The sequence below is a fragment of the Geotrypetes seraphini genome, chromosome 8, assembly GCF_902459505.1.
Source record: "Geotrypetes seraphini chromosome 8, aGeoSer1.1, whole genome shotgun sequence".
Taxonomy (NCBI): Eukaryota; Metazoa; Chordata; class Amphibia; order Gymnophiona; family Dermophiidae; genus Geotrypetes; species Geotrypetes seraphini.
In genome coordinates, this window is record NC_047091.1 from 25,836,470 (window position 1) to 25,851,159 (window position 14,690).

Sequence of the window (14,690 nt, forward strand, 5' to 3'; positions counted from 1 at the left end):
TTTGAGGCCCTGCAAAGGGTTTGAGTTTGAGACCACTGTTCTAAATGATGACGCAGCAGGGAAGGTCCAATGAACATCAGTAACATAGTAGATGATGGCAGATAAAGACCTGATGGTCCATCCAATCTGCCTAACCTGATTCAATTTAAATTTTATTTATTTTTTTTTCTTAGCTATTTCTGAGCAAGAATCCAAAGCTTTACCCTGTACTGTGCTTGGATTCCTACTGCTGAAATCTCCGTCAAAACCTACTCCAGCCCATCTACACCCTCCAAGCAACTGAAGCCCTCCCCAGCCCATCCCCCACCAAACGGCCATATACAGGCACAGACCGTGCAAGTCTGCCCAGTCCTGGCCTTAGTTCAATATTTAATCTTATTTTCTGATTCTAGATCCTCTGTGTTCAGTCACCGTTTTCCTCTCCACCACCTCATTCCAGGCCTCCTAACATTGCTCTTGAGTAGAGAATGACACAGTGACAAAATTCATCACCGTTCCCGTCCCTGCGGATAACCGCGGTAAACCATCTTCATTTCATTCTTTAAGGAGAGCGGGAAGAATCAGAGTATGAATGGCCACAACCACTGACCCACAAGCTTTGCTTTGAAGAATGCTGGTATAGAAGGACTGAGGTTGAAATAGACACTAGAAAAGGATATGGGGTTATTTCCCACGGTTATCCGCGGGGACGGGAACGGTGACAAATTTTGTCACCGTGTCATTCTCTACTCTTGAGTCTCCCACCCCTCCACCTCTGCTTTGACCATTTTCCTTCGAGTAGTATTTGAAGGTGTGAATCGCTTCCTGAATCGGTTTGAGCTCCCCCGGGAGAAGGGGCTAGAAAATGGACGAACCCCCCCCCCTCTAGCACTTCCTGTTTCCGGCGCCAGGTCCAGTGCGTCAGCGGGAGGCAACTTCCCGTTTCCGGAGGGCGGCGCGCGGCGCCGGAAGAGGAAATTGGCGGGGCCGGCGGCGGGAGGGCGGCTTTGGCAGCGGAGCACCATGAAGAACCAGGACACGGAGAGTCGGGCTGCGGCGCCTCCGCCGCCCGGACGCCAAGAGGAGGCGGGTGAGTCGGGCCGGGTTAGGGGGCGTTTGGCGCTATGCAAATGGAGCTCAGAAGAGCGGCCCCCCCCCACGGACTTTTCCTCCAGGAACTCGTCCTATCCTCTGCCCCCGTCTCTTTGCCAAGCCGAAGAGCCCTAAGCTGAGTTTGTGCTCAGACAACGCTGACTATTAGGAGGGTTTATTTATGAGAAAAAGGTCAAAATGCGAAGCCAAGTTCTGTCCAATCAAAGCGTGAAGTGTTTCCTCACCCACTTCATTCACCGGATCTGGCTCTTCCCAAACGCAAACTAACCAGGACATCGAGGCAGCCACTAACTACGACACAACTAAAGACACTCGCTTGGTTTGGTCTATTTCTTTACATTTCTAGCCCGTTCTCCCATTCACAATAAAGTTATAGGCGTTTGAAGAAGAGACAGGTGAGGAGGTTAGAGATGGGGGAGGAGGGAACAGGAGAGTGGCAGGACCGAAATAATAATAATAACAGTTTATATACCGCAATACCGTGAACTTCTATGCGGTTTACAAAAGATTACAAGAGGTACAAAATGAGTGACCTGAAGAGAGTGAGAAGTAGGTCAAGAAAACCGTTAATGAGAGAGATGTGCGGGTCAGTTGTCCAGGTACTTCAGGACTAGGTATGTTTTTAGGCGCTTCCTGAATTCCTCGAAAGTGGAGGGCGAGAGCAATTGTTTTAGGTCTTTGCTCCATAAGGCTGCTTGATGTGAGAGAAGGTGTTCGTGGTGTTTTTTGAGTTTGCAACCTCTGACTGGGGGGGGAAACGAAGTTCAGGTGCGAGATTCTCTTGTGAGATAAGGAAGGGGAGCTAGGAGGAGGTTATCCGTGATGGGTCCTCCCTGTTTTCTGGAAAGTCATCAGCGAGTCTTGTGATCTTATCTGGGCAGGCAGTTGGTTCCAAAGGCAGGGGATGAAGGAGCTGCTTCTATTTGGACAGATCTTCCTGCAGGGATGTATAGTTGTTTCTTGGCTTCACAGCGGAGTGGACTTCCAGAACTGGGAGAAGTGTGTTCATTTTGAGGGGGGACTAATGGCAGTGTCTGTTACTGTAATAATATATTTATTTTTTTTTACATTTTAGAGAACAAAGCCTCAAACTACTGTGAAGAGAGCAACAAAAAGAGGCGCTGGAGATGTCGCAGCCAACTAATTGATACAAGTCTTTTATTTGAAAAGACATCGCTAAAATGTGTAAAAACAAAGTCCCGACTAGGATCCAAGTTTCGGCGACAACGTCCCCTTTCTCAGGGGACAGAATCAAACGTGTCGGTGTCTCTGCCTCATTTGTGAAGCAGAGGCACCAACACGTTTGATGCTGTCACCGAAACTTGGATCCTAGTCGGGACTTTGTTTTTACACATTTTAGTGACTTATTTTCAAATAAAAGACTTGAATCTATTAGTTGGCTGCAACATCTCCAGTGCCTCTTTTTGTTGCTCTCTTAGTTAAACATTCACCATATTTTTTGATCACACACCTTACTATAAATAGATCTGCACTATTTTAGAGAGATGTTGAAAACGACAACATATATACCTCATATCCAGAGATGTAAATGTATGACAAAATGCAACAGGCTGGTCATCAATCATTGAGATAAATGAAGAGAAGAATCGGAGATCCAAAATAGCTTTTTTTTTTTTCCTAAATTGCTTTGCATCTTTTCTTGCAAAAATACATTCCAATTATATATTGTCAGCATAATAGAGTGCATGAAGACCCAAATCTTGAATTAATGTGGCCAAAGGAGCCAAAAATTCATGAAATAATATTGGGGCCAAAGCTTTCCCTTTTTGGAAAAAAGTATATGCAAGATTTGTTTCAGGCTGGAGAATTCCTAGATGCCAGCATGGGCTTGATGGAAGCTCCCCTAAGGCTGGGTTGAGTAGTAGCTCGTCACAGTGGCCAGGCCCACATCTAGGCATAAGAGAAGCAATTTCAGCAGCTAGAGAGAGGTCAGAGAGGGGAAGAAGAGCAGAGAAGTAGAATCGGAAGCAATCTGGTTGACAAGTGTTTGTGAGTTTGAAGCTGAAAACCCTGAGAGGCAGCTCTCTGATGGGAGAATAGATGCCAAGTGTCATTTACAGATATGTTGAAGCAAGGGGGAGAGAAAAGCAGAAAATTGAGTGTTTGCTGGCTAAGTTTTCTTGTTTGGTTTCATTGAAGTGCAGGAGGCAGTCGGTTGTTTGCAGTGTAAAGTGAAAGCAGTCCACTCTTCTTGGGAAAGGGGGAGAGAGAGATGGATTAAAATGTTTAATATGTAAAAAACACACACACGAAAGTAAGCTTAATACCAAAAGCAGTTATAGGACAGGACATAAAAGCAAACAACTCCACATAGAACCATGTTTTGGCAGGCAATCTGCCTGCCTTAGGCGTTGAAGTGTCTTAGTATATAAGAGATAGCAAATGCATGTGCCGCATACCACCATTCTGAACAATGTCCATGGACCCTCCCCCCCCAACAAGAAAAGGCAATGTTCCCCCCTCCCTGTCAGACCCAGAGGAAGGACCCCAGGCCTACCTTGTTTCCCTGGTGGTCTAGTGGCACGTTGGGGCAGAAGTGATTCCCACTCGCTCCTGCCACTGGAAGTCTCTGCAGCCAATTTCATTGCTGAAAGAGCAAGAGTGAGTGGGAACCTCCTCTGGGTCCGGGAGGGGCTTGGTGGTGTTTGTTCGGGGATGGAGGGGGGAACGCTGCATTTTCTTGTCGGTACTAAATATTCACACAATGACCAAATCACATAACGTCCTTTTTCACAGAATGTAACATGGGCGCAATTGAGTGCTTCAGTGGTTGTGTTGTAGTAGGCTATACAAATATGAAAAAAAGCCTGCAAACATCAGTCGTTTCACCATTCGTTATGTTATGTAATGCATGTTTTCAAATCATTTGGAGACCTTAAGAAAAGCAATTTGTTGCGCTGCCTTTCCTGACCTCAGCGTTATGTTCTGTTTGGTCAAAAACACTTCATTGCTCTCCCACTTAGTGTGAATTTTGCATACAGGTGCTGCAGCTCATGAGGAGTTTATTCTGTTCTTTTTGACATGGCTGTTTTGATCATGTACAGTTTACACTTCTGTCCAAATGCAAATACTGTGGGCAGAATTATACATGATACTTGAGATGCATTTCAAAAACAATAGAGGATGGAACAAGTTCCCTACGTGGAAAGACTAAAGGTGTTTGGACATATGACAGTGGAGTGTGACAGCTAGATAGGAATAAATTGTTTTACTCTGTGAACAAACACAAAAGCCTAGGGGCTACTCCATGAAGCTGAACATTTAAAACAAATCAAGGGAAATGTATTTTTTTCAGTCAACATCTAATTAAGCTCGAACTTGTTGCCAGAGGATGTAGAAAAAGCAGTTGGACAAGTTTCTGGAGGAAGGTCCATAAATTGTTAAGGTAGACTTAGGAAAGCCACAGCTGATGCCTGCTTTTCAATCTTAAGCCATGGCTTTGATCTAAACATTTCTTGAACTGACTCTTCTCTCTGTTTTGAACAGAATGTAAACTCTGCAATGCAGGAACTGTCTGTTAATATTGTGGACTTGATGGTGGTGGTGTTTGCTGGCAGTATTAAATTCCTAGTGAGCCAATCAACATAGACACGGCACTTAGACTCAAGGGATAGAGATTACATTGCTGCTACTTCTGCTTGGGGCTAGTGGATAGGGGGTGTGACACTCTTCCCTCCACCACCAGGAGTGGCAAGGCTAAAATCAGTAACGGACTTCAAGAAAGCCTGGGGTAACCACAAATGCTGTCTGGTTGTGAAGAAATGAGGGAGGTTGCACTGGAAGTCAATTGGGTGGAGTGGATGAGTGGGGTTAATGGGTCCCGTCTACTAACAAAGTATGTGCCTGCTTTTCTCCATTTACAGGGGAAGAAACAGCATGTTCCCAGCCTACAGCCTGTGATGTATCAGAAGAATTGAGCAGGCAGCTTGAAGACATTTTGAATACATACTGTATTGATGCCAACCAAGAAGCTACGACAGAGGACACTGGCCAGAGCGAGCCCACAGAACCTGATGATGCAGAGAAGTGCCTAAATGAGTCCCCAAGAAATGGGGAGCAAGAGCCTGAATGTACCCAAATCAATGGGGAAAAAGATGGGTTGAAGGGAGACACAAATGTGGAAGAGGATAGAACCCAGGAGAGGGACCAGAAACGGACACAGGAGAAGAAGAAAGCAAAGGGTCTGGGTAGGGGTTTGCTAACTTAATAGCCATTCGGTTAGTCTGTCCACACTCAATCAATTATGTATATTTTCTCCCGGGTCCTGCGCTTATTCACCACCACCACCACCACACACACACACTCTGCAACCTGAATCTTTGGCCTCCCAGATCTTTGCTCTTCTTGCTTGGTTCCTGTCCATCACTAACCTGTTGTTCTTGACCCAGTGATTCTAGAACCTCGTGCTCCCTATATGTGCCTTTCATGTACTCCTTCTTACCTTATTTTGCAGTTCCTGGCCCCAACGAGCCTACTGATACTGACCCAGCTCTCCCATGATCTAGGTTGTATTTTCTTTATCCAAGTTGCTTAGCAGATGCCCAGTAGCTCATACGTAGGCCGATAGATTCGTAAGTGCCACAAGCTACTTGTCGACAGCAGCCTTCTTTGTACTATGGCTCTGACAAGAACATTGTCTTTATGTTATAGGAAAAGAGATCACCCTGTTAATGCAAACCCTGAATACCTTGAGCACCCCAGAGGAGAAACTGGCTGCACTGTGCAAAAAGTATGCTGAACTGGTAAGAGCTGCCTCCCCTCTCCTTTCAAAGGAGCTCAAAGCAGACTGCTCCCTCCACCCTGCTCTCCAGTTCCTCTTGCTTCTGTGACCCCTCACCTTCGAGATGACTTCTTTTATCTGTCTTCATGTGCGGCCTTTCCCCTTTTCTGCCCATCTCCCATATGTAGTCAGTGGAGGTTCCTGCATCCTGCTGAAAGCCAAATACAACACTGAGAGCTTGACGAATGAACTGAAGTTACTTCCTTTTGCTCAGACATTTAGGCCCCGATGCTCAAAAGAGACTGGTTGTAGCCAGTCTTACTTGCAAGTTAGCTCAGCCTCCAATGCACAAAAGGATTGTCCGATCATGGTGGCAATGTATTACAAGCAGCTCTTTAGTATTAAAATGAGCAGCAGGGTACGCTCACTTTTTCCCATGCAAACTTTTCTGGCAGGTCTGAGCTGTCAGTGATTTCTCTGATTGAGCAGTTTGCTTGAATTCTAAATTCTGATGTGCGTGTGTGTTCCACGCCTAACAACTGCACCTAAAATCGCCATGGAAAAACAAAACCTACCAGACTTGCTGCAGCTGGAAGGCTTTTTTGTTTGTTTGCTTTTTTCATTTTTACCCTTATGCTGCTGCTAACCTTTGGAGCTCCAGTGATCACGGCCCTGCACACAAAAGCTGCGTCTACTGCTTGGCTCTTGTGCAAAGGCACCATGCACAGTTCCTCCCCATTTCACTTCGGTACTTGTCACAAATAACATGCATATAATTTGCAAGCTGTGTTAAGCATCAGCTGGCAAATGAAAGTCGCTCCCATCCTGCTGTTTTTCCAGAGTTCTTTTCACCCGAATCTAACACACTTACATGGGGATGAGAAATAACAGAAACTTAAAAACAGCAAAAGTGATAAGGTTGACTTTTTTTTTTTTTTTTTTTCTTTTACGGCTGCTTTTAGCTATGTTTAATCTTCCTCTTCCCAGGGCTGATTTCTCTCTAGAGCCTTTCATGATATCAGCAAATGTGATCATTTCATATAATAATAATAACTTTATTTTTATATACTGCAATACCACAAACAGTTCAGAGCGGTTTACAGAGGAAGAGACTGTATACAGACAGCGCTATTATAAAAAAACTTTCAAAATTACATTAACATGGTAAGAGTAATCAATTTTTCCTGGAAGTGTTTTAGAAGTACATCATGGTAGAAATGGAGTCGGAGAAATTAGTCAAAGAGATGTTTTGATTGACTTCCTAAAAGTTTGGTAAGAAAGAGTTTTTGAGATAAAGTTAAACATTTATTCCATTTGCCTGCTTGGAATGATAATGTTCTATCGCGGAATCTCTTGTAGATACAGCCCTTCAAGGATGGGAAAGCGACCAAGTAGGCGCTACGTGTACAAGTTGTGCCCGGAAAGTCGAAATGATGAGATAGATAGATTGGGGATGAACCTGTTATGGTTTTGAAGCAAAGGCAGGCAAACTTAAAAATGACCCTTGCTTTCATGGGCAGCCAGTGTAGTTTTTTGTAATATGGGCTTACATGATCTGATTTCTTGAGACTAGATGAGACGGACTGCAGCGTTCTGAACGATTCTCAGTTCTTTTGATGGTTTTCTTAAAAGATCCCAAGTATATAATATTGCAATAGTCTAAGATACTCAAGATCAAAGATTGAACCAGCAGTCGAAAAGAGAAGTCAAAGTAGTGTTTAATGGTGCGAAGTTTCCATAAAGTGAAAAAAACATTTTTTAACCTGAGAGTTAGTGTGAGCTTCAAAAGTCAAGCTTTGGTCCAAGATGACACCCAGGATTTTGATGGTAGAATTAATTGGGTGGTCTGACCCATTTAATCTCAAAAAGGTATTCATGATCTTGTTATTAGGATTTGCCAAAAAGAACTTAGTTTTATCCAAATTCAGTTTTAATTTAAAACATGCCCTTATATAAACATCACTTTCAGAAATAAATTTGTTCAAACTTTTTTTTTTTCCTGAAAAAAATATATGGATACAGCCAAATTACAATACCCAAATATCATTACCCCCCATCCCTTCCCATCCCTGTATTTAGCCCCATACAAAACCCATCAGATGTTTGGATAAAATGTCTCGGAAAATATTGGCTCTGATTACTCCCAAAATCAAACCAGCATATGTACCTCCCTCCCTTCCCCTACCCTACCCTCCTTCAGAATCAAATTTAAGCTACTAAAGTTAACACATTTATGAAAGAACATCTAAGTCAGAATTGGTGCATCTTGCTCATAACGTCCCAAAAAAAATCCATCGTGCAGCAGAAAGACGTCCAGATTTCCTGCTCATAAATACATCCATCCTGAAAACCATTGTACAAACTGAAATGTTTAAATTAGAAATGGGGGTCGTATGAAAATGGCCACAATGGACTGAAAACGAAGGGACACAAGTTCAAATCCCACTGTTACGCTGTGGTACATGTGATCCCTCCAGAAACAGAAAAATGCCTACTGTGGCTGAATGTATGCCATTTCAATGGCCTTCAGGGTTACCGGTAGTATTTTTCTGTTTCTGGAGGGAGTTACAGTAGGATTAGGATTTGAACCTGTGTCCCTCAGTTTCCCATCCTGCTTTGCTCAGAGCCTGGTTTTGCTTTCAGGGGAGAGGAAGAGGGACAGCAACCACTTGGCGATTCATGAGGGCTTATGCCTTAACTCCTCCAGTGGTTAGCTGCGCAGTCAACTTGGAAGTGACCGAAACGGCTCGAGCTAAAAATGTCCTCTTTAGACATGGATGTCTCACCCAAAACACAACCTCCAGACTTTCCAAAATCAGGATTTAGACATTTTTGAGGTGTCCATCTGCTTTGAAAATGAGCACCACTGTCTGCTGTTCAACAGCTGTCTTATTTACTCTCTTTAGTTACTCTTTATACATGCGAGTGTCACGATCGCTGCAGGACTGTAGATGGTCATGCCGCATTTAGGGGTCCTGTTACTAAGGCGCGCTAAATGCTCAAACGCGTCCATTATATTCTGTGGACGCATTAGCGTTCCTTAGTGAAAAAGGGGGTTAGTACAGCTTCAGGAGAATGGACCCCAAAAGGCCTCTCTTTGGTTGTCCACTTATCTATCGAATGATCTTCCTAAACTAATCCATGGTGAAGCGGATCTGAAAATGTTTTACTTAAGCATTTGATGCCAATTAATTATACTAGAGGATTTCCAGGAGAAATATAAAGTGCAATCAAAGGCCCTCTTTTACTAAGCCATGATAGAGGTTTCGACAGGGATGCTAAAGGCTTCAGTGCTCATAGGAGCATTTAGGGCTCTGGGCTGCAGTAGAAACCTAAGTGGTGTGTGGATGAGTTAGGCTTTGCAACCCAAAAATGGTGGGTTATTGATTGATTGATTTTTTTTTTTTTTTTTTTACATGTTTCTAGAAATTCTCTTTGTAAACTGCTTTGTTCTGAACAAGTTAAGAAAATATTTATAAATGTGACTGACTGGTTTTCCTTCCTTGGTAGCATGAGGAACACAGGGCCTCCCAGAAGCAGATGCGGGTCCTGCAGAAGAAACAGAGCCAGCTGATCGTGGAGAAGGACCAGCTGAGAAGTGAGCACAGCAAAGCCATTCTGGCCCGCAGCAAGTTAGAGAGTCTGTGTCGTGAGCTGCAGAGACACAATCGCACACTGAAGGCAAGCTGGCAATAGAATTTAGCAAAATGCAAATACATGAGGCTAGTAAAAGGCTTTTTAAAAAATGTCTCCTGAAAAAAATACAGCAGTGACAAAGTACGAACATAGCCAGCAGCTAAAATCTTGTGCAGCTTGAAGTGGGTCAAAGATTTATGTGATCTATACCACACCCTTTGGATTTCAAACAGGGGGAATCCAGCTGTGCTGTTTGACCACTTTAGGACTTTTGTCACTTATACTTTGCCTTATCGGATTTAGGAGGAAGGTGTCCAGCGGGCCCGGGAGGAAGAGGAGAAGCGCAAGGAGGTGACCTCTCATTTTCAAGTAACGCTGAATGACATCCAGGTGCAGATGGAGCAGCACAATGAGCGGAATTCCAAACTGCGCCAGGAGAACTTGGAACTGGCTGAAAGGCTGAAGAAACTCATTGAGCAGTATGAGCTACGAGAGGAGGTAGGAAGCGCCTGAGAAAGCTTTTCCTAAGCCACGCTGCTTCCACACACAGCGTCGGCTAAGTAACACTAAGGGCTTTGTTTGGTTTCTCACATTCTAGCACATTGATAAAGTGTTTAAACACAAAGATCTGCAGCAACAACTGGTGGACGCAAAGCTGCAGCAGGCACAGGAGATGCTGAAGGAGGCAGAGGAGAGGCACCAGCGAGAGAAGGACTTTGTAAGTCACATGTTCTCGTAACGTCCAGTTAGTTTGTTGGAGCTGGAGAATTGATAGTGAAGCTTCCCTTTCTCCTTCCAGTTGCTGAAGGAAGCAGTAGAGTCGCAGCGAATGTGTGAGCTGATGAAGCAGCGAGAGACGCACCTGAAGCAGCAGGTAAGCTTGAGCTGAGGACCACTGGCTGCTAAGCAGTACAAGCTCACTCACTGAGCCCGAGTCCTTCCGTTTCTTCTCTCTTTCTGTCTCCAGTTGGCGCTCTACACAGAAAAGTTTGAAGAGTTTCAGAACACGCTTTCCAAAAGTAATGAGGTCTTCACCACCTTCAAACAAGAAATGGAAAAGGTAACTAGTGCTTCTGCTTGGCCTGGAGGACCTTAAGCAACAGCTGTGCTATTGAAAAGTAGGAGATGCTGGTCAAACTGAAATAATGAAACCTTGTTAATGTTACTTAGGAAGGTGTGTGGTTCAAAGCACAGTAAGCATGTACAAATGGATAGATTGGGATGATCAATTGGACCTTTTCCACCAGCATCTGGTTTTCAAGTTAAATTTGCAGTTGTTTGGGTTTTTCATAATTTTAATCTTCTCCCTACCTCCCTCTGATCCAGCCATCGTTGTAGCGGCCCTTGGCTGGGGGCCTATAAGCTGAAATCCAGTCTAGCCTCTAGGTGTCACTATTGTACAATGACTAGGACTCCCTCATCTTGGATGCTGTGGTCACTGGACTGGATTCTACAATTGATGCTGAAAAAATAGTGCTGGGCTGTGGGAATCATAAGAATTGTCACTGCTGGATCAGACCATCGTGCCCAGCAGCCTGACTAGGGGCAGCTCTTTATTCTGTACCCCTTTGTGTAAATTTCAGGAACACAGAACAAAAGTGGAATTGTCCCAATCAGAATGGTGCACAACAAAAAGTGTCTTTCAACTCATCTGATAAATCCAAATGCCTTTATTCATCTAAAATTCATAAAATGACTCTGCGACTCGACATGCACATGTTTCGGCCCAAATGGCCTGCCTCAGGAGTCCTAATGAAAATCAGAGAGCTGTGACTCTTGGGTCTATAAAACCACAATATCTTCCAAAATGTTGAGCCTTCGTATAATCTTTTATCCAGTAATGTCAGATCAAAACCAGACTTCAAATGTGGGTCACTCAGATAAGTAGAACTTGATTCATCTTGTATATTGCATATGAACCGCACATATCTTATTTCATTCCCATCAAATATTTGATCGTGAGTCTTTGAACATATCCATTTCTACTCTCATTGTAAATCCCATCTACTCAATTGGAAGATATTATGGTTTTATAGACCCAAGAGTCACAGCTCTCTGATTTTCATTAGGACTCCTGAGGCAGGCCATTTGGGCCGAAACATGTGCATGTCGAGTCGCAGAGTCATTTTATGAATTTTGGATGAATAAAAAGGCATTTGGATTTATCAGGTGAGTTGAAAGGTCTTTTTGTTGTGCACCATTCTGATTGGGACAATTCCACTTTTGTTCTGTGCTTTTGAGGTTGTGGTTTTGTTTCCCCTGTTTTGTCCTTGTTTTAATTTCAGGAACACCCCAGATCTGCCTGTGACTCTTCCGTGGCTACGCCTCCTTTTTTGGAACCTTGCATGCATAAAAGTTTAATTCCCATTAGCGCTGATAATTGCTTGCTAAGATCTTAATTTCACACAAAGAATTAGGCTGTAAGAGGGCATTCAGTAAGTCTCTAATATCTGAATGCTCCTCAAATAATACCAAAAGACACTTTGGCCTGCTGAATTGTTGGTGTGCCCACTTCCACAAGCTCAATAGTTAACATGTTGATGCACCTAAGTGACTAACAGTATTCTGTAAATTGCATGTGTCGCTTGGCGATACAGCCTAATACCTCACTTACAGAATAGTGCATGGTGGATAGCGCGCTTGCATGTGTAAGTTCCAATTGAAGTCCCGCTTATACACCTAGTTCTCAAAATGTCTATCTTTGCAGTAGCCAAGGCTCAAACAACATTGCTCGAGCTATCATGCTGACTTGGGGTGGGGGGATATGAGAAAGTCCATGTCTGAAATTGATTACTGGGTTTCTAGATGACAAAAAAGATCAAGAAACTGGAGAAGGAAAGCAGCATGTATCGTTCAAGATGGGAGAGCAGTAACAAGACCCTGCTGGAAATGGCTGAAGAGGTGAGCTTTGAGTCCAGAAACTGAGGATCTCTTGACATTGCAGTTTTGGTATTGCTGACTATGGACATGCAGGTCTCCATTTATTTTATTTTTATTTATATAGGTATTTATATACCGTCTATCTAAGCGGTTTACAATCAGCTACTCAAGCATTTTCCCTGTCTGTCCTGTGGGCTATCTAATGGACCTGGGGCAATAGAGATTTGAGTGATTTGCCCAGGGTCACAAGGAGCAGTGTGGGTTTGAACTGCTGAGGCTGTAGTTCTAACCACTATGCAACTCCTTACTGCCTCTTTCCTCAAGGCAAACTGCAGGGAGTCAGGAGAAGAAGGCAGGCAGAGCAATTGTCTTCTGTTCCAGCCAGTCTCTCTTAAGTGTGTGTGTGTGTATGTGCTGGAGCAGACACTGCAGGCCTTATGTTACCCTTCAGCAGCACATATAGAAAATCAACATCTAACTCGAATGATGATGAGAAATAATTTTACTGGAAGCAGAGTTTGCCAAATCCAGGTAAAATAAAAAGCAGAAGAGACCAGAAAAGGAAGCAAAGAATTGGTTTCTGTTCTTTAGTCTCATCTCCACCCCAGGGCTTCATAGGACCTAATAAGGTGAAGTCACTTAGTACGTAAGAATAGCTTTACTGGGTCAGTCCAGTGGTCCATCAAGCCCAGTAGCCTGTTCTCCCAGTGGCCATTCCAGGTCACTAGTACCTGCCCAAAACCCAAAGAGTAGCAATATTCCATGCTACTGATCCAGGGCAAGCAAAGGTTTCCCCCATGTCTTAATAACAGATTCTGGATTTTTCCTCCAGGAATTTGTTCAACCCTTTTTTAAAACCAGCTGTGCTATTCGCTTTTACCACAAGCTCTGGCAACGCCTTCCAGAGTTTAACTATTCGGTGTCGTCGTCCCCCCCCCCCCCTCCCCTCTGCTGGTAAAAGGTCATTGAGAATGGTCTAGAGCCATTCAAGGAAAGAAAATTAGCAGGTATAAAATGGAAAATTTACAAGTAACAAAAAACTATTCTACCTAATGACCCATAGAAACCCTGTACTGATCCAAGAAAAGGTTTTAGAATCTGCAAAGAATGCATGAATAGACTGTGCTTTTCAGTTTTAGACAGTAACTTTTATTTTGTTTTCTTTATCATTTATTATACCATACTAATCCAAACAGATGTATTTTGCCCCCCTGCCAGCCGATGGAGTTGGAAAAAAAAAGCCCTGATCCTTCTTGGGTTAAAAAACTGCTAGTTGAGTCATGAATCCTATGAGAATCTACTAGTTAGCTGTATCCTCTTGGCTCTTCCAGTGTGATAGGTGGTCAATTTAAAGACTTTCCCCACAAAGCTAGCAGGATCTTAGACTAGTATGTAGCATCTTTACTGGCTTGTTACTGGGTGATTTGTTGAATTTTATTCATGAAGACTGGGGGAGGGGTGACTGTCTCTGGCTTGTACACGGTGTCATCATTTGTACTAATGCTTTTCCTGTTATAGGTTTTAAATCTTTTGCTAGTGAAAAAATATTTCTTAATTCTGATGGTATTTTCTTTGTGCCTGGCAGAAAACATTTCGGGACAAAGAACAGGAAGGCTTGCAGATAAAAATCCAGCGCTTGGAGAAGCTGTGCCGGGCCCTACAGACAGAACGCAATGACCTCAATAAGAGAGTGCAGAATCTAAGCACCCCCAGCCCACAGGCTCCACAAGAGAGTTGGGCAGAGGAAGAAGCTGTAGAAACGGTGTGTGCAGGCACTGTTCCTCACCCTGTGCCAGAAGAACTGGCCGAGGTTACTGTGTCCTAAAGCTGCTGTGCGCATGGCTGTTTTTATTCCAGGAACTATCATTTCAAACACTGCAAAGGCTGCTACCACCTGGCTCATTCTCCTGCCTGTCTGAGATGTTGGGCAATGGTTCAATCTATAAAAAGGTAGATGGAGGTAACCACGGAAGGCACATTTCTTTGCTAGTAGGCAGAATGGGTTTTTATAGGTTTGTATTTGCTTGGCTGTTTTCTGTATTCATTTTAATGTTAAGAGAATAAAAGTGAGTGCGAGTGATGGGATGAGTGGGATGGACTGCTGCTGATCTTTCAGCCATGTGTGTGACAATTGTATCTATTTTTAAGAAGCAACTAAAAAAAGGCAGAGAGATTCTGGCTAACAGTGGGCACAGAACAATGGTTCTCAACTCAGTTTTTCGGATGTCAAATCAATATGCAGATCTGCTCTTGCATATTAATTTTTTAATTAATGTATTATTTTTCACAAAGGGATACAATTAAACAATACACCTAATTTGTAACATTGTCTATAACAGTA

General features: G+C 43.5%; 1 protein-coding gene across 1 annotated transcript; it reads left to right on the plus strand.

Moving 5' to 3' along the window:
• Positions 1 to 886: 886 nt before the first annotated feature.
• Positions 887 to 14,690, plus strand: TXLNA (taxilin alpha). The gene is made up of 10 exons (XM_033955790.1): positions 887 to 1,069; positions 4,977 to 5,300; positions 5,764 to 5,855; positions 9,344 to 9,514; positions 9,773 to 9,967; positions 10,068 to 10,187; positions 10,269 to 10,343; positions 10,437 to 10,529; positions 12,275 to 12,370; positions 13,935 to 14,690. The coding sequence occupies exons 1-10, from the start codon at positions 1,003 to 1,005 to the stop codon at positions 14,172 to 14,174; spliced, it is 1,473 nt and encodes a 490-aa protein (XP_033811681.1). The 5' UTR covers positions 887 to 1,002; the 3' UTR covers positions 14,175 to 14,690.

Bases quoted from the DNA above. Each gene is read 5' to 3' on its own strand.
- TXLNA (XM_033955790.1), top strand. From the start codon at position 1,003: ATGAAGAACCAGGACACGGAGAGTCGGGCTGCGGCGCCTCCGCCGCCC. The intron at 5,301-5,763 runs GTAGGGGTTTGC...TTTATGTTATAG, and splicing joins GAAGAAAGCAAAGGGTCTGG to GAAAAGAGATCACCCTGTTA. The intron at 10,188-10,268 runs GTAAGTCACATG...TTCTCCTTCCAG, and splicing joins ACCAGCGAGAGAAGGACTTT to TTGCTGAAGGAAGCAGTAGA.